Raw genomic sequence first — 21063 nt, forward strand, 5'->3', positions numbered from 1 at the left:
AGAGTGTCCTTTATTCTTAAGATGCAGATGGACAGCTGAATCTTGTCCTGTGGAGGTGGCTCTTCTGTGTTGTGCCATGCGCTTGTGAAGTGGCTGTTTGGTCTCTCCAATGTAGAGGTCTGGGCATTCCTCGCTGCACTGTACGGCATACACCACATTGTTAAGTCTGTGTTTTGGTGTTTTGTCTTTCGGGTGAACCAGTTTTTGTCTGAGTGTGTTGCTGGGTCTGAAGTACACCGGGATGTCATGCTTGGAGAAAACCCTCCTGAGTTTCTCTGATACACCGGCTACATAGGGGATGACAATGTTGTTGCGTCTGTCCTTCTTATCCTCCTTCGCTGGTGTCTGATCTTCTTTTCTGTGCCTCTTTGCTGACTTTAAGAACACCCATTTAGGATAGCCGCACGTTTTGAGTGCTTCCTTTACATGTGTGTGTTCCTTCTTTTTCCCTTCAGGCTTAGAGGGAACATGTTCTGCCCGGTGGTGTAGGGTCCTAATTACTCCAAGTTTGTGTTCCAGAGGGTGATGGGAGTCAAACAGGAGGTACTGGTCCGTGTGTGTGGGCTTCCGGTAAACTTCGATGTTGAGGTTGCCATTCTCTTCAATGTGCACAGCGCAGTCCAGGAAAGGCAAACAGTCGTCCTTTGTGTCTTCCCTGGTGAACTTGATGTTTTTATCCACAGCGTTAATGTGCGCAGTGAAGGATTCCACTTCTTGTGTCTTGATTTTGACCCAGGTGTCGTCTACATATCTGTACCAGTGGCTGGGTACTCTTCCTTTGAAAGAGCCAAGAGCCTTCCTTTCCACTTCCTCCATGTAAAGGTTGGCTACAATAGGTGACACGGGGGAGCCCATGGCACAGCCATGTTTTTGTCTGTAATAGCCTTTGTTGTATTTGAAATATGTACTGGTGAGGCAGAGGTCTAACAGTGTGCAAATCTGATCGGGTGTGAAGTTGGTCCTGTCCTCCAAGGAGTTGTCTTCTTGTAGTCGTTTTCTGACAGTCTCCACGGCCTCCGTGGTGGGTATGCACGTGAAGAGAGAGACTACATCAAAGGACACCATGGTTTCATCTGGATCCAGGGTAAGTTTCTGGACCTTGTCAGTGAAGTCGGTGGAGTTCTTGATGTGGTGTGGGGTGTTCCCCACGAGAGGAGCAAGGATGGTAGCAAGGTGTTTTGCAATGTTATAAGTGGCTGAGTTTATGCTACTGACTATGGGTCTGAGTGGGACAGCTTCCTTGTGGATTTTTGGAAGTCCGTAAATGCAGGGTATGGCATCCCCTGGGTAAAGGCGGTGGTAAGTAAGGCGGTCAATGATTTTGTCCTTTTCCAAGTCTTGAAGGCAAGCTATAACTTTCTTTTTGTAGCTGCTTGTGGGGTCTCGCTTTAAGGCTTCGTAGGTATTGTTGTCACTGAGGAGAGTAGTGATCTTTGTATGGTAATCTGTAGTGTTTAGGACCACGGTGCATCTTCCCTTATCCGCTGGTAAAACAGTGATGTTGTGGTCTTTGCTCAGGGAAGCGACGGCCTTCTTTTCCTGTATTGTGAGGTTGGACGGAGGGACTTTGGCACTGGAGAGGGTGGCTGAGACTTTCATCCTGATTTGCTCTGCTTCTGTCTGTGATAATTTATTAATCCGTATGGCAGATTCTGTGGCTGTGATGAGGTCCACTATGGGCAACTGTTGTGGAGAAATGGCAAAATTGAGACCTTTGGCTAATACTCTCAAACCAGAGCCATACTGGCTCAGGCGATTAGAGGATCATCAGGGGGTCCTTTTGTCCCTCTGTGGGGGGACACTCCCACCAGGTTTATATCTGGGACTCTCCACCATTTGACCTTAGAACTGAAGAAGCCTCTCGGATGAGAGGTGAAAAGTCTTCAAGTAACTTAAAGAAGTCCAGACGCTTTTCTTTGCAAGCTCCTTTGACTACAATGACCTGGATGACTGAGAACCTTCACAGATAAATTGGATACGATACAGAGAAGATTAGCATGGCCCCTGCGCAAGGATGACACGCAAATTCGTGAAGCGTTCCAAATTTTTTGAGTTTCGTTCTGCAGTAGTAAATGTGTAAAGCCCTTTACCCCTGATAATTATAATTCATAAAATATTACAATTGTTACAATTATAACAATTTTAAAGCAATTTTGAATCTTAACCATGCTCTTCGAGTTTCTTGTTAGGGTGAAGTACGTGGGCCTAAATTTCTTTGTGTTTAATGACAGATTGCAATCCGTCTGACCGCAGTCTTGGTGAATTGTTAAATTCTCTTTCTCCACCTGCCCAATTCGCATAGGCATTCCCAGAGGGAGAAGATTATTGTTTTGTTTTTTTCGTTTGAGATCAGTGTTGACCAAGAATAAATGATCAAATAAACACAGGAATTATTCTTCAATCACGATATGATATCAAAATTCAATGCTTCTTTCCCTGTTTCAGCATGATCAAGCTTGCTTTCTTCTTTCGTGTCATATATCACGGAATCCTCACTTTCCACTCTAATCTTTCTTAGATAGTTACTTATTAATTTCTAAATGTCCTTTAAGCAGTTAAAGTAAATGAATACTTGCTTTTTGAGGCAATTTTTTAAATTCTAAATATTTTCCACATCTGCCTTGTTGTTTTATGCTGTGCTCAGCGCACAAAAATATTGTTTGTGTTCATTCTGACAAAATATGAGATGAAATGGAACCTGGAAATGTTTTTAGTTTAGGTGAAATTGCTGTTCAAATGGGCAGGATGGTGGCGCAGTCATTAGGAGTATTGCTAATTTTACATTTGAAAGTGTTAGCCTTGCGACCGAATTGGTGTACCCAGCTTTTCACCCTGCAGTAGCTGGGATAGGCTTTGTTAGGTTCCAGCCCCCCACCGAAGAGAATGGATGGACTCTAAACTGTAAAAACAAAAGAAAATCCTTAAATTTTGTTGGCAAATATCATGTCAGTGTCTGTAAAACTGTCAGTCTTTTGAAGTTGTTTCACTCAAATCAGATTGAAATAAAAGGGAGTTATTTTAAGTAACATAATTATCTGATGCATATTCATTATTTATTTATTTATTCCCCCCCAAGGAATTGGTCAAGGGGTTCCTGTCGTAGCCTTGATCTTTGAGGGTGGTCCCAATGTGATCCTGACTGTGCTGGAGTACCTTCAGGAGAGTCCTCCTGTCCCAGTGGTGGTGTGTGAGGGGACCGGCAGAGCTGCTGACATATTGGCCTACGTCCACAAGCAAACCGAGGAGGGAGGGTAGGATGAACATTCACTGATGCCATGAAAACAACCAAAATTTGCCAACAGTAGAATTTATTGGATAAAAATTAAAATTTCAACTTAAATTTTAGATATGAAAAGCAAAACTTAACAGTAAACCGCAAATGCTGAGGAACCCTATATGCAACCAAAGAAAGTTGAAGGATTTCAGTCATTTTATTAAAATTTCCAGTGTGCATTTAAAATCTTTAAAGTTGTCAAAGTGAGATGATTTCTGAATCATGATACTGTTATTGCTAAATAATTTGCTGCTTTAATTGACACAATTTTTCCTTCTTTTTGTCTTTCTTTTAACTTTGTTTTGATAACAATACTTTTTGTGGCTTTTATTTATTTCTGACATCTATTTCCGACTTGTAAATAGCTCCGTTCACACAAACATTCAGGCATTTTTATGAAACACAAGAGATATGTATATGTCAGTAGCATTGGGTTTTACAATAAGAATAGGACTTGTTAGATGATTTGAAGTGAAATTAAATTGAGTATATGAGCTAGAATATGTAATAAAATAAAGAAAAAAAGACATTTGCAAAATAGTATTAAAATACATTAAGTGATTGTAGAACTGCAGTATTTAATCATGGTGTTTAAGCTTATTATTTATGTTATTGGAACAGGAAATGTTATTTCTGAAGATAGGAACGTAGAAGGGCCAGTAAATTAACAGCTTCACTTTCATGCACAGCTTTCTTGTCACCATGGCACACCAGTACAGCATTTACATTATTGCAGACGCAGCACCACTCTGTCTATAAATCTCTTTGCTCCTCGCTCCCCTTATGAACGAGGCCCAAATATACTTTAAATCTCCCATTTGGGCTTCAGTTCAACCTGGTCACCATTTGATGAACCAAACAGAACCACATCAATCGTAAAAGCAGAGACAACCTCCTGAGACCACCAAAAATGGAACTTCTAAGAGAAATTGTGTCTGTAAACATTATGAATAGAATCAATGACGAAAGGCATCCCTGGTGGAGGGCTGTTTATCTCAAGCACAGAACAACCACCCACCTTTAAACCCTCTGTTTCCAAGGACCAGCCAATATGAAAGAATTAAAACGAGTGTTTCTCATTTTCCCTTAAAATTAAAAAGTCATAGTTTACTTCATATTTTACACTTGCCTCTCTGTGATCCACCAGTGGGATCTGCCCCACAGTTTGAGAAACACTAGGATGAAATAAGGGGTTGCTCCAAGGCGAAGTATAGGACTGAAAAAGTTATTTTTTATCATGCAGTGCCACTAGAGTACATTCAAAGCATAAAAATATGGCTGAAAAGGTTCATCTTTAGTTTATTCATTATTAAGGATCTATTTGTTTTCCTAGGACAAAAGGAGTAGTGTATCACAACATTAAGAAAATAAATTTGTGTAGCTCTTTGGATAAATTGTTCCTTCTTTCACCAGTACTAGTCCAGAACTTCATGCAACCCTAAAACACAATCATATTAATATTGCTAAACAAGTGTTATATGGGTAATATGATGGAATCAAACCCATAAAGCATTTTATAGCTTTGTATTTTAGCAGTTTAACTTTTCCACAGCGGCCTCCCTGATGGAGTGGAAACAGACATTATTGCAACCATCAAGAAAACCTTCAACTTCAGCCAAGGTGAAGCAATCCATCTCTTTCAGACTCTGATGGAGTGCATGAAGAGCAAAGAACTGGTAAACTTTCACTTTCTTAATCACATTTAATTGCTCTTAATTCTTATTTATATTCACTCATTTTCTCCCACAGTGACAGTGATTTGTGAAGTTCAGAGGGACTAAACAGAAATGTATAAAAACTAAAAGCACTAGAAATTGTGAAAGAAGGTGGTTTAGATTTCAACCTAAACAGGGGGTTTTCAAAGTATGATACCATGGGCCTCCCCACCCAAACAAAGCTGAAACTTTACCTTGACAGAAAGACACACCACCGAGGAAGGATTTGGGAGATGCAAGCAACAGCATAACCTTACCAATAATTTGTGGCGTACAACCTTGTATTTTGTTCTTCTTTTGTTCTGTTGTTTACATTTTGATATCCTTAAAACTGAGATAAAACTCAACTTTTGATAGATCTTACATTTTTTAACACGAGTCTTCCTAAATAGCAGAATTGGTTTCAAAACTGTTGGACTGAGATGAATTACAACTTTGAGGTTAAAGAGAAGAGCAGAAGCACTCTCCAGTAAAAGAAAGACAAAAGGCATAACAATTAATCCATATCATAATCATATGTCTTCCAACAGTTATGAAGAAAATAGAATTGAATCAAATTTTTGGCAATTGCACAGTTTTACTTAAAATTGATAATTGATAAACGTTTTTACTTTCATAATTAAGAAATAAAATAAAATAAAAGTAGGACATCGAGTCCTTTATTTGTAATTACACTTATAGATTTTGATTGGTACTGGACAATAAAGACATAAGAGAAGAGAAGGTTAGCCGAGCCTAAAAATAAGGATTTTGTGTTTCTTTGTAGAGATGGATTGAGAGAGATAATGAGCACAAATGCTGGTGCAAATTGTATTATATTTCACATCTCTTCTTATACACTTCTCTGTTACCTCTACCTGATTGAAATCCTCTTAACCTCCTGAGCCAAACAGCACACTAATGCAGAGACGACTGTGGATGTAATGTTATAGAATAGAATAGAATAGATTAGAAAAGAATAGCTTTTTATTGTCATTGTACTTGTACAACAAAATTGTGGATGTAAAATCTGCCTTCTTGCATATTGGTGACAACTGCTGATTTTTCTAAGCAGCTTCAACCATGTGGATAATGTCTGTGGGAGCCTTATTATAAGTGTTTTTTGTGTTGTTTGTTTTTTTAAAGATCACTGTGTTTCACATCAGTTCTGAGGAACATCAAGATATTGATGTAGCCATTCTAAGGGCCTTACTCCAAGGTTAGTGGATTCATTTTCTCTGAACCTTTTTATCCTCTCATTTTCTTTAATAAAGGAGCCAAGAAAGAAAGTCACGTAAAGTTGTTTCAGTCTGTTCATACACTATAGCCATTGGCATTTGAAGGTTAAGATTTCAAGACTTGGTAATGTTGTTTTTCTGATATAGATATGCTTTGAGAACCTAGTTCCCCCCAGTGTGCCCTTTTCTCTCAGCTCTGAGGAGATCATGTTGCTCACATTCACATGGCCTCCTTATTCCAACAATCACTGAGCTCTGTCTCTCACAGCTGTATCCCACCCTTCTCTGTATCCTATTTAAAAAAACTTTTTATTATGTCCTGCCATTATTCTTTGAATTGTTTTTTATTGTAAAATTGTATAGGAGAATAATATAGTTAAAATGTTGTTTAATTAAAACGCAAGCAGTCTTTTCTCTTAACAAAACGCGTGAATGAGGTTAAGTATGTTCAGAAGATGAAAGTTGAGGGCTGTGGCTTAAATATCCACTTAGGCAAATATTTGTCAGTCTCAGGTGCTGTTTTCATAGTACAGTACTAGCTCACCCTTAAAAAGATCTTGGGGTGCAACCACTTTTTTGCTTTTAAAAATATTGCGGTTTCTTCAGAGATCCTTGAGTTTTCTAATGAGATATAGATTGTCTCTTATACACATATTTAGGTATTGTTAATGGGCACTATTCTTCCTTTGTTTGTTTTTGTTTGTTTTTTTTTTACCTAAAGACTAATTTCAATCAAACCTAGCGTAAGAGTGTAAATGGTTCCATCCAGAGACCTGTGCAGATTAGACTAATTACTTGATGGAAGCATGAAAAAGTAACAGTTATTTTTGCACATTTGCTTCCTTTTTCAGTTTCCATTTGCAGGTAAAATGAGACGCATACAAAAAGATAAGGGAAAATGACCTCAGATTGAAGAACTTACTTTCCTTTTTTACATCCAGACAGCATAAATTATGTGTACTGTGGTCATGACCATTCAATTCAGATGGCTCCTAAAGTACAATCAGGTAGATTAGTGTAGAAGAGACCAGTGGACTGAGCAGGATTTACTTTGTAGTCTAATCTGCTCTGTAGCTGTATTAGTGTGTAATTGACTGTATTACTGTGCTGGACATGCTCTGCTAATGCCCTCTAATCCTGTGTGTTGGCTAACAGGAAATACACAGTTAATAAGGCTTTAGTTGCCTGTGAAGTAATATGTGTTTCTGTGTGTTTATACATAGCTTTACCTGTGTGTTTCAGGCACAAACGCATCTGCCTTCGATCAGCTGGTCCTGACTTTGGCCTGGGACCGTGTAGACATTGCCAAGAATCATGTGTTTGTGTACGGACAGCAGCTCCTGGTATGTCTGCATGTTTGTTTGTGTGTGTGTGAGCCACAACTCCCAGGAATGTTTGCTTAGCTCAGCATTAGCTACAAACCTTTGCACTCACCCAAAATAACCCCAGAATTGTTGTTGACCACTGTTTGTAGTCTGAAGACCCAGGAGACTCTGTTTGGGCAGGCTGCCACGAATTACTTGTCTTGACTGTAACGTGAACCTTATTACAGTTGTCTTCATAAGCAGGCCTCAGTGCCTTTGTTTATTTTAAAACTGGAGGACTTCTGGCTCTTGTGTAAATAAGAGAGTGGATAATATTTATTTGTATTTGTGTTTTTTGTTTTTTTGGTCTTCTTAATTTTGTTTTATAGATATTTTCTATAAGAGAATGCTTCATACCAGCATGTGTATTTTTGTGTGTGAAGGTGAGCTCTTTGGAACAAGCAATGTTGGATGCACTTGTAATGGACAGGGTGGACTTTGTTAAGCTGCTCATAGAGAATGGAGTGAGCATGCACCGTTTCCTGACAATCAGTCGGCTCGAGGAGCTCTACAACACGGTACCATCCTATGTCATGTCATAGCCACTTAATGAGAGAGGTGATGGATATAAAAGATGTCATTTTAAATGTGTCGTCTTTGTATTTTTTTTTTATATTGTAGAAGCAACCTCCCAACAACCCAACTCTTCTTCACCTTGTTAGAGATGTCAAACAGGTATTTGCTTCATTTACTATCAATTTACACAATCTTTTTTTCCTGATATTAAGTGTAATCGTCTTAATCTATGTTTATTGTACCTTTTTACAGAGCCATCTGCCTCCAAACTATAAAATCACTTTGATTGATGTTGGCCTGGTTATTGAGTACCTGATGGGCGGGACTTACAGGTGCAACTACACCAGGAAACGCTTTCGAATCATTTACAACAATCTTCATGGAAATATTAGGGTGAGAAACGGCTGATATTTTTAATGGGTCATAAAACTTCTCCACTTTGTATTTTATTTTAACTTTTAGCCATCTGTGCTGGACAGACCTGGCATACCCAAATGTCTAGTGAGGGTGCATTGGGAGTGTCTTATGGAGGCCCTGATTTGCAAAAACTTCAGTTCCTACCCTAGCAATCCAAAGACTGCTGGGGAGATCGAGAATCGTGCACCATGTTTCGCACCTCCATTTCTGAAGCTGCTATATGGAGCTATGGCCACAAGGTGTCTTGATAACCCTAAAACCAAATATTGGACACCAGAGGTGAACAGAACGTTCAGGCTATAGAAGGAGACTTGTTTAGCTTGGGTTGGCTTGTAATGCCGTAGATGCGGCTAACAGGTACTGACTGGCCAAGTGAACTCTGTCCCTAGGAAACTGAAGCAAAAAATGTGGTGTGGGAGGAGCTCGGTGAAATCCTCAACTATGGTCAGAAGCCTTGGGAAGTGACCAGAAAATTAGTTTGCAGGCAGATACAAGTGGCAGAAATGAGCTTCTTCTGAAAGGTGTTTGGCTTTCCCTTAGAGCTAGGGTGAGGGCCCGGCCATTCAGGAGGGGCTCAGAGTAGAGACACTACTCCTCCACATCAAAAAAAGCTTCTGACAAGGAAGCATCCTGGACGTGAGGTGTTTTGTAGGTTGTTACCTACAGGTCAGGCCCAGGACGCACTGGATAGACTGTTTCTCAGCTTGCTTGGGAGCACCTCTCTGACGCCCCAGATGAAGTGGAGGAGGTAGTGGATGAGAGGGGAGATCTTGGTTTATTTAATTAGACTGCTATCCTTGCAGCCCATTCTCACATATGCTGCAGAAAATGGATGGATGGATTTAGGCCAATATTTTTGTTTTTTATCTTGCCAAGCTAACAAGCAAATTGTCAACAAAACATGTTGGTGACATTGTTGGTTGACATATTTTGGGCTTTAATATGTATAATTATATTTGTTATGAACAAGTAGTCTACTAAACGTGAATATGGGCTCATGTTTTTGCACAGAGGTCTGGGCGCCATACAGCAGGTCCTGGTTTAAGAAAAAGTCATGAGTCTTTTAGCATGCAGGCTGACAAGAAGGAGAAGACAAGGCACAACCACTTTATCAAGACTGCGCAACCGTACAAACCCAAGGTAAACATGCCTAAAAGGCTGTGGTGAATTAAAGCCTCTGCATATCTGGAACTATTGTAAGGTCTGTCTCCTTCTTAACCCCCCATTGTTCATTTACTTCTCAGCTCGAGTCTTCCACCGAGCAGAAACAAAAGAAAAGCAAAGAAGAGATTGTGGACATTGACGACCCAGAGACGCGGCGTTTCCCCTACCCTTTTAATGAGCTCCTGGTCTGGGCTGTGCTGATGAAAAGGCAGAAAATGTCACTCTTCCTCTGGCAGCATGGAGAAGAAAACATGGCAAAGGCACTGGTGGCCTGCAAACTCTGCCGGTCTATGAGCTATGAGGCCAAGAAGAGTGATGTAGTGGATGACACCTCAGAGGAGCTAAAGGTGTACTCAAAGTAAGATTTTCTATGACTTTTGATAAGTTTCAGATATGAGTGAAATATTCTTTTTATATATCAGGAGTGAAATAATCGTGCGGGTTGTATCGCAGTGAGTTTGGCAGGTTGGCAGTAGACCTGCTGGAGCAGTCATTCAGGCAGGATGAGACTATGGCCATGAAACTTCTGACTTATGAGCTAAAGAACTGGAGCAACTCCACCTGTTTGAAGTTGGCTGTCTCGTCTCACCTACGACCATTTGTGGCTCATACCTGCACCCAGATGCTGCTGTCAGACATGTGGATGGGACGACTGAATATGCGCAAGAACTCCTGGTACAAGGTTCATGTTCCATTTAGATTTTATTTTTGGTAGAAGATAAAGCTGGTATAATTTTCATGTGATATTTAGTGCTTTGCTTCCAGATCTAATATACAAAAATTGCTATCAGTACCTTTTATTTAAAAATGGTCAACAAAAATCTATTTTCTGTACTTGTTAAGTGAGTCATTAGGGAATAAAGCATTTATTTAAGGTCATACTCTGAAATCAAGGTTAGACCGTGAGCAGCTAATGAAGCCGAGTTACACTGTAGTGATTAATATTGGACACCAGAGATGAACAGAACGTTCAGGCTATAGAAGAAGGAGCATTGCTTCGCCCCACCACACACACTATAGAAAAGTATTTACATTTGTGAAAAGCAGCAAAATTGGTAGTGCACACATCAGGTTAGTTTTTCTCTTAAATAGCAATATTATGGGTTTCATCAGTGTTTGTAATTCAAAGGACTGTCTCGACAAATATAGCAGTACCCACCCCCATGAGTTTGCATGTATCTGCAGGTGATTCTGAGTATCTTGGTGCCTCCTGCCATCCTCCTGCTGGAGTACAAATCCAAGGCTGAGATGGCTCACATTCCTCAGAGTCAGGATGACCACCAGATGACCATGGAGGACAGCGAACACAACTTCCAGAACATAGCTGAAGACATTCAAATGGTTAGATTTACTCACTGTCTTTGTCTTGTGTGCACTCTAGAATTCACCAATGTTTCGACAGACTTTATGAATGAAAAGCTGTCAATTTGTTCTAGTTGAGCAGTATTAAAGGCTGTATCTATGTATAACAATGAAAAGTGGGAAAACTGTAATAAGATAATTAAATCTTTTTTCCTCATTGTGTAATTTGGGCCTGTTTAATGTTTTTTACAGGATGTGTTTAAGGAGACAAGATCCCATGACCACGTGGAGACAAAAAGTGACATGGAGACACATGTTCGTTCCAGGAAGCTGCCTTTAACCAGGAAAATCTATGCCTTCTATCATGCTCCTATTGTCAAGTTCTGGTCCAATACGGTACGAAGATTACAGTGAAAGTGCATAGATATATATGGAAAAGCAAGTTGACTAAGATCTTCTCAGACACTTAAATGATCTTTTTGCCAGCATTGCTTCACTTAAGAAATTTAGTCGCCAAATATCCTTCAACTAAAGCCAACATGCACCCTTGTGTCAGGGAATCAGATACCATACAAGAGGTTTCTGCCACAACTTTTTCTACTCCGTGGTGCATGGAGAAGGGGATAAAGTCTGAAGAAGTTAAAACTCCAGCAATACGTGTCTAGGAAAAATTCAGTAAAGCAATAAAGGTGTTGCTTGAGACTTAACGACTTCAGGTAATCAAACACCATTGAGACAGTAGAAGGTACAAGGGGCAGCCCTGATTGATCTCACAGTATCTCACCCACATGAAAGCTTATGGAACATAATCACACTAAAATATCCAATATAAAACTTACAATTAATGGTTCTAGATTATTGGTAAGAGGTCTTTATATGTATATTTTCTTCTTCTTCTTGTTTTGTATCTGGTATTCATCATTCAGTTGTGGGTTTTGTTTTACCTGTGTTTAGGCAGTCCCCAAGTGGCAAAGCACCACCTTCATCTCCACATCGTTACTTTTTATTTTAAATAAAATACAGTAGAGAGTGGGCAGGAAAGTATGTTCAAATCAGAAGGCAAGGGGTGCACCTTTCAAACAGCATGAGTCCTACTAATTTTCCTTGAGGAAAATTATGTTATAATATATTTTCTTAAATACGCTCATGCACTGTCAGGTTCACGCTCTTCTTTTCTCTCGCATTTTTCTCACTGTTGCCCAACACTAGTTCTCAGAAACTTAGGCTGGGAGTGATCTTTGTTGGTTACCGATACCATCACTAAAACCCACCAACCTACAGAATATAGCCTCTGCCTACGCTTATCTACATCTGCTTTAGCGGATTTCATCCGAGTTTCAGCACATTACTGCATCACTGCACCGCTGACTTGCCTATCACCTGTGGGATAATGGCTGATTTTTCCAGCAGATCACACCTCACATGTCAAGGTTCAACAGTTTTCACAACTGACTTAATTAACGTTACACTAAGAAACTGGACGTGTGTGTGGGAGGACATTTTAAGACTTTCCCACAGTTTACAGTGTGTTTGACCTACTTAAAAAATAGTACTACTTAAGTAGCAATTTTATATAAACTTAAATTGAGAGTCAGCGTAACGATGGGAAACACTAGAGGAAGGAAGGAAGGAATCAAGGAAGCATTGCTTCCTTCCTGAACCCCTCCTGTGCTTAAAAAGTTATGTGACTTAAAAAATAGCAGAAAAGTAATGTTACTTAAAACAGCAAAACTGGCTGATTCGTATAGGGTCAGGTGGGAACTGTTCTCAGATTTAGTTGATTTTGATATGAATGATATTTGCGTGGAGGCAAAGTCTCTTCAGAAATGCTCACAGTTAAACTTGCTGACACAGACACTGCTGATGTTAAGCAGGTATAATGTTCACCGTCTTCGTTTACTGTGTTAGTTTGTTCATGGTTGTTGCTAGGTATAGAACACAAAGTGAAACTGAGGTTGGAAAGGTCTCAAGGTTTGTTACTATTTAACCACAAAATAAACTGCTGGAAAATTTTTAATGTGATCTGAGATATATCTATATCGGTCTATTTATCTGTCTGTCTATTTATCTGTCTTTCTATCAGAGAGTCTGATTTTATTTATATATTTATATATATATATATATATATATATATATATATATATATATATATATATATATATATATATATATATATATATATATATATGAGTTTATTATTTTATCAGAGTGTCTGTGTAAAATTGTACAATATCTGGCTGTGCAGAAGTTGAAGAAATTTACTTAAAACCATATGCCAGCTTCATGGTGCCTCTAAAGAAAAAGTTGGACTCGACAAAAACATCAGGCATCTGACACTTATTCATCCGCACAAGAAAACATGTTCAGCAAATAGTAATAATATAGTAATGTGATACAAATTACACGTTTAAAGACTAATTTGATGTTATGGTATGACAGTTTGTCTGTGTAGGTTCTCAGTCATTTAGGTCATGGTAGTTTAAGGAGCTTGGAAAGAAAGTGACTGGACTTCTTAAAGTTTCTGGAAGACATTGCAAATCTCATCCAAGAGGCTTCTTTAGTTCTAAAACCAAATAGTGTCCCAGATATTTAAACCCTAGTGCAGATTGTCCCTTAAAGGGTTGGCAGCTTCCACTGAGGCTGCATTCTATTTCATTTTATTTTTTTTAACTTTGTGTCATTGACATTTTATTTTATTAAAATGTTTGCAAAATAAACAGTACCTTTTCCACCATTCTATTGCCTAAAGACCTGCTCCGTCAACATCCTTTTTAAACCTTTTGTTGCCAAACATTAAAAACTCCCCCTTGTTTGGTTTCTTGGTGGCACACTCATCCTGTTTCTTGCATCCTCCTCTAACACAACAGCCATCTGCATGGCCTCTTTTACCACATCCATGAACCGTCTCTTTGGCAGCTCTATGTTTAATATCCTTTGCCAATTATGTCAGGGATCCCTCTTCTGCACATGTCCAAAGAGGGCAAATGAACTACTAAGCCCAGGAGTTGTGACTAATATTGGGTTGTTAATATATTACAGTAAATGTGCTGCTGGTAAGAGGCCCTAAAGCCTTTATGGTTAGGTATTTACTTTTCAATTTATCACTGTGAGTAATCAGTTTTATATTAAATGCACTGACTAAACAGGTTTTAATAAAAATAACAATTGTTTGAGCATTTTCTGTTCCATTTATCAAGTAATCCACCAAAGTGCCCCATTAATACCTTTTGAGAACTGAGAGTTGTGACTTTCACCTGAGACTGAGAGGGATGAATTTCTCTCACAATATTTATTCAGACGGCTAACCACCAGCTGAGCTCTGAGGCCAGAGACTTCAGGGACATGACTATTTGTTCCCAACTCAAAGTGATGAGGTTCAAACCTTTCGAAGGACTTTAACTGACCTCATCTCAAAATAATTAACAGGGGAAGTTATCTGAATTAGGGCTCTTTGTAAGCCAGGGCCGTTTTCCATTTCCGTCCCCTCTGATTTATATACTATAGGGAATCTGGTGTGCATTGTTTCACATGTAGGAGGGATGGGAGGGAGAAATTGTTCTTCTTTTCTTTTTTTAAATGAACCTTACTTTATTTGTCTCCCATATTCAGCTTTTCTATTTGGGCTACTTGATGTTGTACACATATGTGGTGCTGGTGAAAATGCCTCCATGGCCTTCTCCTCAAGAGTGGGTGGTCATCCTCTACATCTTTACGGCTGCCATTGAGAAAATCAGAGAGGTGCGTGGATCAGAAGTGTTCCTTTTTCAGATGCATGAGTCTCCATAAGTTCATTGTCCAAAATGAGTTTGCATTTCATAGGAATACACAGAGGTTAGCTTATTATTACAGCTTCTTTCTGGAGGACTGACTGTTGTTTAATGTCGTTCTGATTTCACTTCTCCTATCTATTACTGTTTTTACTCTCTAGATGTTTATGGCTGAGGCTGGCAAAATAAGTCAGAAAATAAAGGTGTGGTTCAGCGAATATTTCAATGTGTCCGACTTCCTGGCCATTGTGACATTCTTTATTGGTTGTGGCCTGAGGTTGGGCGGAGGTGATGCCTTTGGCCCTGGGAGGACGGTTTATTGTCTTAACATCATCTTCTGGTATGTGCGACTCCTGGATTTCCTGACTGTTAATCAACAAGCTGGGCCCTACGTTATGATGATTGCCAAAATGGTGAGTCTTTTCTAAGTTTAGTATTCATTTGAACACAAATTTTACAGCAACTTTTGACACTGGGGGTAAGATTGTTGTGCTTGTGGTACGAAAGTAAATTAAGCAATGTCTGGTATGTGGTTCTAGGAAAATTCAACTTGAGGCATGCAGAGTGAATCTCACGTAAAAGGGAAAACATTGCCTCCAGGCTCCTGGGCCTGTCAGACATAGTTTCTGCATAACAGAAATGAAGAACTGCAGACTGAGTTACTTTAGCCCCAGGTTGAGTGTTTTAGTCCTGCAAAACCTTTGCTGTGCTGGTTAACAAGGGGCATCCTCCTTTAGAGGCCCATGAAAACCCCAGAAACCTCAACAATAGTACCTAGCATGCTAGGTGTCCCATCCCCACCCCCACTCCCACTTTTACCTCTCATGTTAGACATACTGCAGCCCAGCTGGACGACGGCGTCTTCTAAAGCCAATTTGCTGTTCCTCTCAGCAGCCTCTGATAATGACCTGATAGCTTGTCAGAAGGCTTGTCCTCGAACCTCCATGCTTTCTGTGTGGTTGTTGGCCGCAAATTCTCCTTATCCCATCTCTGCAAGGAGCACCAGCTGCAAATCTGTCTTCTTTTTTCTTAGTTTGTTTCTAAAGTTTGTTCATAATTTAAACATACTCTCAGAGATTCCTGGCTTTTGTGTATTGATGAATATGCCATGTTTATTTTCGCTTTTTTAATCACTTTCAATTCATATTTAAACAGCACCATCTGCAGGTATTGTACCGCACTATGTTATCCTAAACTGACACATTTAGTTTCACCATTTATTGTGCTATTAAAATATAACATCACATGCGATGGCATAGTTAAATATAATATTGGATGAAATGATGAGATAAACTCTGAAGCTGGTTCATTTTATTTGGCATTCTGTTGTGAAACACTAAATTGCTTCCTTACTGGGACTAAACAATTATGAGCTAGCTTAGCACTTACTTGAGCGAAACTGATTAGCCTGGCTTTGTCCAAAGCTTAAACATGTCCATCAACGAGCTCCTTTAAATTCTGACACCCTTTAAAAATAAATAATTATTATAATAATAATAATTTCATTGTTTATTGCAAAGTGATTTTTTTTAAAAAGGGGATTGTGTGGCATCACACTTAATTTGAAGTCTAATTGGTGCAATTCCAGGTGTTGATATGTGGATTTTTTTTAAACCTTTGGACAAAACCAGACACATTATTTTGCTTATTTTCAGTTTTGTTTTGTTTTTAGTTAAGCTAACTATGCTAGCTGGAGCTTCATATGTAGTTGGCATTTGAATAAATAAATATTATGTATATTTGACTGAAGCCTACTATATATACGGTATTTAAAAGTAGTGGTATTAGTGTTGTATTGGTGGTATCAGTGTTCCAACTCAGCCAGAAAGCAAATACATATTTCCTAATTTATTAGATTTCTTCTTAAATTAAGCAAAATTTAATAAGAATGTAATCAACATATGTTTAATAATGTGCATTTCAACAGCTTAAAAAATATATTAGACTAATAATCCTGGTGATTTCAGTACAAGCTTTGGAAAGGTTTTCTACTATCAGCTAAAATCAAGAATTTTTTAAACCAAACTAAAAACTGGAAAAGCATCAGCTTGTTTTTGTTCCATTGACTTGATGTGATGCACTTGCAGGTGGCCAACATGTTCTATATTGTGGTAATAATGGCTATAGTCCTGCTGAGCTATGGAGTACCTAGGAAAGCCATTCTGTATCCGAATGAGGAGCCAAGCTGGACGCTGGCCAAAGACGTGGTTTTTCAGCCGTACTGGATGATGTATGGGGAAGTATATGCCTATGAAATCGACGGTAAGGACGATGAGCTTGGTAGGGGAGATTAGGAGGGTAAGGGCAGTTTTGTTCAAAGCTTCTCACCACAGCATGACAGCTAATCATCAGTCAAAACATGCACTGGAAATCAAACCCACGATATCCTAATCATCATTTGCTCCCACAGCCTCTTTGGCACAACATGGTTCCCAAAAAGCTGCAACCAGAACAGGTCACTTTAGGAGGGCAGGACATTTTTCTCTACCACAGCATCAACTGTCCTGATGTGGCTCTTAATGGTCTAGATTAAAAGGCAGTGCTTAAGTGGTCATCATTTGTGTTGGGTGCATTTGAAGCTTTGGTGGAACAAAACACTTGGCCAACCTCCATAATCTGAGCTGGTATGCTGACATTTTACAAGCTGCTAAATTTATCACATAGGTTATCATGACCTTGTGGCAGCTAAAGAATCAATTCACGATGTTTCAAACAGCTGTAGCCAGTAGAAATAAAAATAAAATGAATACGTCTGATACAAAACTATGAAGAATGTTACACGACTTCAGTCATTTGAGCATTTTTTTTCCAGTCATTTTTATCTCCATCACACTGTTGAAGCTTTGCTGTCCTCCTTTATCTTTGAATGTTAGTTGTAGAAGACAATGAATTAAACTTGCGTGTGTGTGCATTGTAATATTAGAAGGTTGGTGGATGTTTGTCCTGCTCCTTCCTAATGGACTTCTTTCCTTTGATCACTGTTGTTGGCACAGTTTGTGCCAACAATAGTGAGTCATCGGTGAGGTCGCTGTGCACAGCAGGAGTGTGGCTGACGCCTTTCCTACAAGCAGTCTACCTCTTTGTGCAGTACATATTGATGGTCAACCTCCTAATCGCCTTTTTCAAGTAAGTACTTTTTAGCCTCAGCATTGCCCAGCTTTGAGCTATGTGAACATTTAAACTTCTATTCCTCCATATTGGTTTTGTCCATTTACTGATACTGCTTTCTGATTTCATTGTTGATCTTTGTATTCTTGCCATTGATGCAGTTGACAGTTAAATGTTTAACTCTGCTTCCAGCAATGTCTATATGCAAGTAAAGTCCATTTCTAATCTGGTGTGGAAGTACCAGCGTTACCACTTCATTATGGCCTACCATGAGAAGCCTGTCCTCCCACCTCCCTTCATCCTACTGTGCCATATATACTCCCTCTTCTGTATGTGTAGAAAAAGGAAGAAGGAGAATATCTACGGACCAAGTACATACTCCATGTTGTTTTAAATATGACACATTTAAATACTTTATATACTCATTACAAGCAGTTTAAGTGGTCATCAAAGAAATGTACAGCAGTTACAAGTTGCTCTTGCTTCTTTTTTTTCAGAGCTGTTTCTCACAGAGGAAGACCAAAAGAAGCTTCATGATTTTGAGGAGCAGTGTGTGGAGACGTACTTTCATGAGAAGGATGATCAGTTTCACTCGGGAAGTGAGGAACGCATACGCCTTACTTCAGAAAGGTAAGACCACTGTTGGCCTTCACAGAGGCAAGATACAATTTCAAAGTATTAAAACAAATGGCAGTTTCTTTTTGTTTATTTGTTTTAATAAACACCCAGAAAATTGTACCAGTAATATTAAACAAGAAATCTATTTTCTTAAGTTTTAGCACCAAATTATAACATGAGTCATCTCAGGGATGTAAAAAGGCTGTTATGGAAGTACTTGCCCAAGGACAGGAGGAAAAACTCAGCAAAAAGGGAAAAGAGCAACATTCAACAAACAATATAACAATATCTGAACAGTTTTATTGATTTGAATTGAATGAGGAAAGTTACAGGTAATTTGGGTTGTTCTGTAAGTAATGAAAGCTGCTGTTTGTCATTTACAGGGTTGAGGTCATGTGCTTGCAGCTGAAGGAGGTTGGAAACAAGGTGAACTTTATAAAGCGCTCATTGCACACACTGGACTCTCAGATTGGCCACCTGCAGGACCTCTCAGCCCTAACCGTGGACACTCTGAAGACACTCACAGTTCAGAGGGCATCAGAAGCCAGCAAGGTCCACAATCAGATCACTCGGGAGCTCAGTCTGTCTAAGAATGTGGTCCCGAGCATTGCCCCCATGTCGACAGACACTGGCCCCCTCTCCAAATCATCTGTGAAAGGAAAGAGCAGTGTCAGTGCCTACTTTGGCTCCTCTTTTCCCCAGACAGGAGCTACCATTGCAGATGCTCTGTTTGGGATGGGCGCAGAACGAAGGGCTGGGACAGAAAGCCGACGGAGAATCGGGCTCAGTCCTGCATCAGAATTGGGGCCGGACCCCACCCTGAACCCAGCATTGAGTCTAGAGAGGAGGGGCTTGTTCGGGCTTGGACACCTCGCTGCAGAGGTTGGCTCATCAAGCAGTGCCGACTGCAGGGCCTTTGAGCAAAGTGTTGTGCCCATTTCCTCTTCAGAGCTGCGTCAACGAGGACACTCGCTCACTCAGACTAAGCAGACCCGTCCACAAGAGCCGGGCCCTTCCGACTCACCATCCAGCCTGCCTAATGTGCCCTCCCTTGGGGTTCAGTTCCACATCAGCAGCACCCCCTCCCAGCCCAGTGGCTCCAGCCACCCTGAACTAGCCCTGTCTGGGCTTTACCAGCACCCCCTACAGTCAGACAGCACCTCTGTAGAGTTTGGGGCATTTGTGGGTAAGTATGTGAATGAGGCTGAATCTGGTGATGAGAAGATAAAAGAGGAGGATGAAAAGTGTGTGTGTCTCTATCCTACTGTTGTTATTGTGTCTAAGACTTCTGGCTCTACTCAGCCTGTTTGCTTGCCTGCTTGCACTGTGAAGCCTGAGAACACAGAGGGGTTAGCAAAGGGGGAGAGAGAGTGGGACTCCAATTTGGGCTATGTAAACGAGGCATTCAGTGACGACGAGGACAGATCCGGCTATCTGAGTAGACAGTATACAGATGATGAACTCTCTCCAGACCCCGAGTTAACATCACCACTGGGTGACAGCTATGGAAATAATAGACTGCCAGGCTGCACTGAAACGTTTGCTGTGGCATCCAGGAGACCCCACAGACAGTGGATAAAGAGAGTGGGAGTGTCAGAACAAGCAACATCTTGCTATGAAGGTCAGAGTTGGTCAGAAGGTCATCATGACAAGAGGAGCCTGGCGAGTGGGCCAAATGCAGCAAGAGGTTTGAGTTTCAGTCTGAGCTCCGTTTGCCAGGTGCTGGGGCTGTCCACCTCCAGATCAGGAGTGCAGTAGTGCTTTGGCTGGGGACCTTCTCCTTTCCTTTCTCTGCTCTGTCTGGACCTTTTGCCCGACTTGTTCTTGGGTAGTTCTGTGGTTTTCACCTAAGTCACACGAGTGTGGGTGATTGGTTTTCTTATTGAAGTTAACAATGAATTTTGTTTTGTAGGGCTGCACCCAAATATTTGAGTATTCGGATTTATTTAGTTGCATAGGCATCAAAATAAATAAATATATGTGTATATATATATATCAGAGACATGCCTGGAAATTATGGGTTTTCACAGTTCTCCTTAACAGCAGTGATCGTCATTTTAGCTCACCACCTCACTGTTTTAAGATTGTTGCAAGTTTTAGCAGCTCTTTTTTATAACCACAAAAAAAAATCAGTGGGCATTTTTACTCGGCGTAAACCACATCTCTCTCTCTCTGTACCATCCAGCAAGCAGCAGTACCTAGACAGATTTTTACACTGCATGTGGCACTATTTCACAATAGTTAGTGATTATACGTGTCCCCCGGATCTCAAAAGAACTTGTATTCGGGACAGCCCTATTATTTTATGGTATTTGTGTCTGTCAGGTGGGGGTGAGGAATCAGATGTTGAACTGAGATTATTTCACCATGAAGGGGTTGGTGGTGTCATTAAATCAGGGACTGTGTATGGTTTTTTTTGTTTGTCTTAATTTGAATTCATTTGAGCAGTTGCATTAGATTTTGTAATAGGAATATAACTTGATGTTTTCTTGGTTCAGGACATAAAGACAGTGAGGAACTCCAGCACTCTTTGGCCAAAGCAACCCCCACCTCCAGCAAACAGCAAAGCCCGACCCCACAGACCAAATCCCAGGTGTGTGT

General features: G+C 40.1%; 1 protein-coding gene and 1 non-coding gene across 6 annotated transcripts in view; both read left to right on the top strand.

Annotated features, from left to right (window-relative positions):
* The window catches only part of trpm7 (transient receptor potential cation channel, subfamily M, member 7), a 105058-nt gene that overhangs the window by 64306 nt on the left and 19689 nt on the right, over positions 1-21063 (top strand). For 4 of the 5 annotated variants that reach the window (XM_085154703.1, XM_085154688.1, XM_085154697.1 and 1 more), the window contains exons 8-27: positions 3077-3251; positions 4827-4950; positions 6115-6187; positions 7449-7549; positions 7954-8088; positions 8192-8245; positions 8339-8479; positions 9515-9643; positions 9748-10025; positions 10121-10349; positions 10853-11008; positions 11222-11365; positions 14579-14707; positions 14898-15149; positions 16824-16998; positions 17730-17862; positions 18037-18215; positions 18342-18474; positions 18846-20149; positions 20961-21055. In XM_085154703.1, the coding sequence (XP_085010829.1) occupies positions 3077-3251; positions 4827-4950; positions 6115-6187; positions 7449-7549; positions 7954-8088; positions 8192-8245; positions 8339-8479; positions 9515-9643; positions 9748-10025; positions 10121-10349; positions 10853-11008; positions 11222-11365; positions 14579-14707; positions 14898-15149; positions 16824-16998; positions 17730-17862; positions 18037-18215; positions 18342-18474; positions 18846-20149; positions 20961-21055 (4139 nt within the window). The remainder of the gene's footprint in view (positions 1-3076; positions 3252-4826; positions 4951-6114; positions 6188-7448; positions 7550-7953; positions 8089-8191; positions 8246-8338; positions 8480-9514; positions 9644-9747; positions 10026-10120; positions 10350-10852; positions 11009-11221; positions 11366-14578; positions 14708-14897; positions 15150-16823; positions 16999-17729; positions 17863-18036; positions 18216-18341; positions 18475-18845; positions 20150-20960; positions 21056-21063) is intronic. The other variant, XM_085154717.1, reaches the window with a different exon arrangement.
* Positions 1944-2049, top strand: LOC146525984 (U6 spliceosomal RNA). Its single transcript, XR_014875486.1, has one exon. It is a non-coding gene; the product is annotated as a U6 spliceosomal RNA (small nuclear RNA).

Source organism: Neolamprologus multifasciatus, chromosome 1, assembly GCF_963576455.1.
Source record: "Neolamprologus multifasciatus chromosome 1, fNeoMul1.2, whole genome shotgun sequence".
In the NCBI taxonomy this organism is placed as follows: Eukaryota; Metazoa; Chordata; class Actinopteri; order Cichliformes; family Cichlidae; genus Neolamprologus; species Neolamprologus multifasciatus.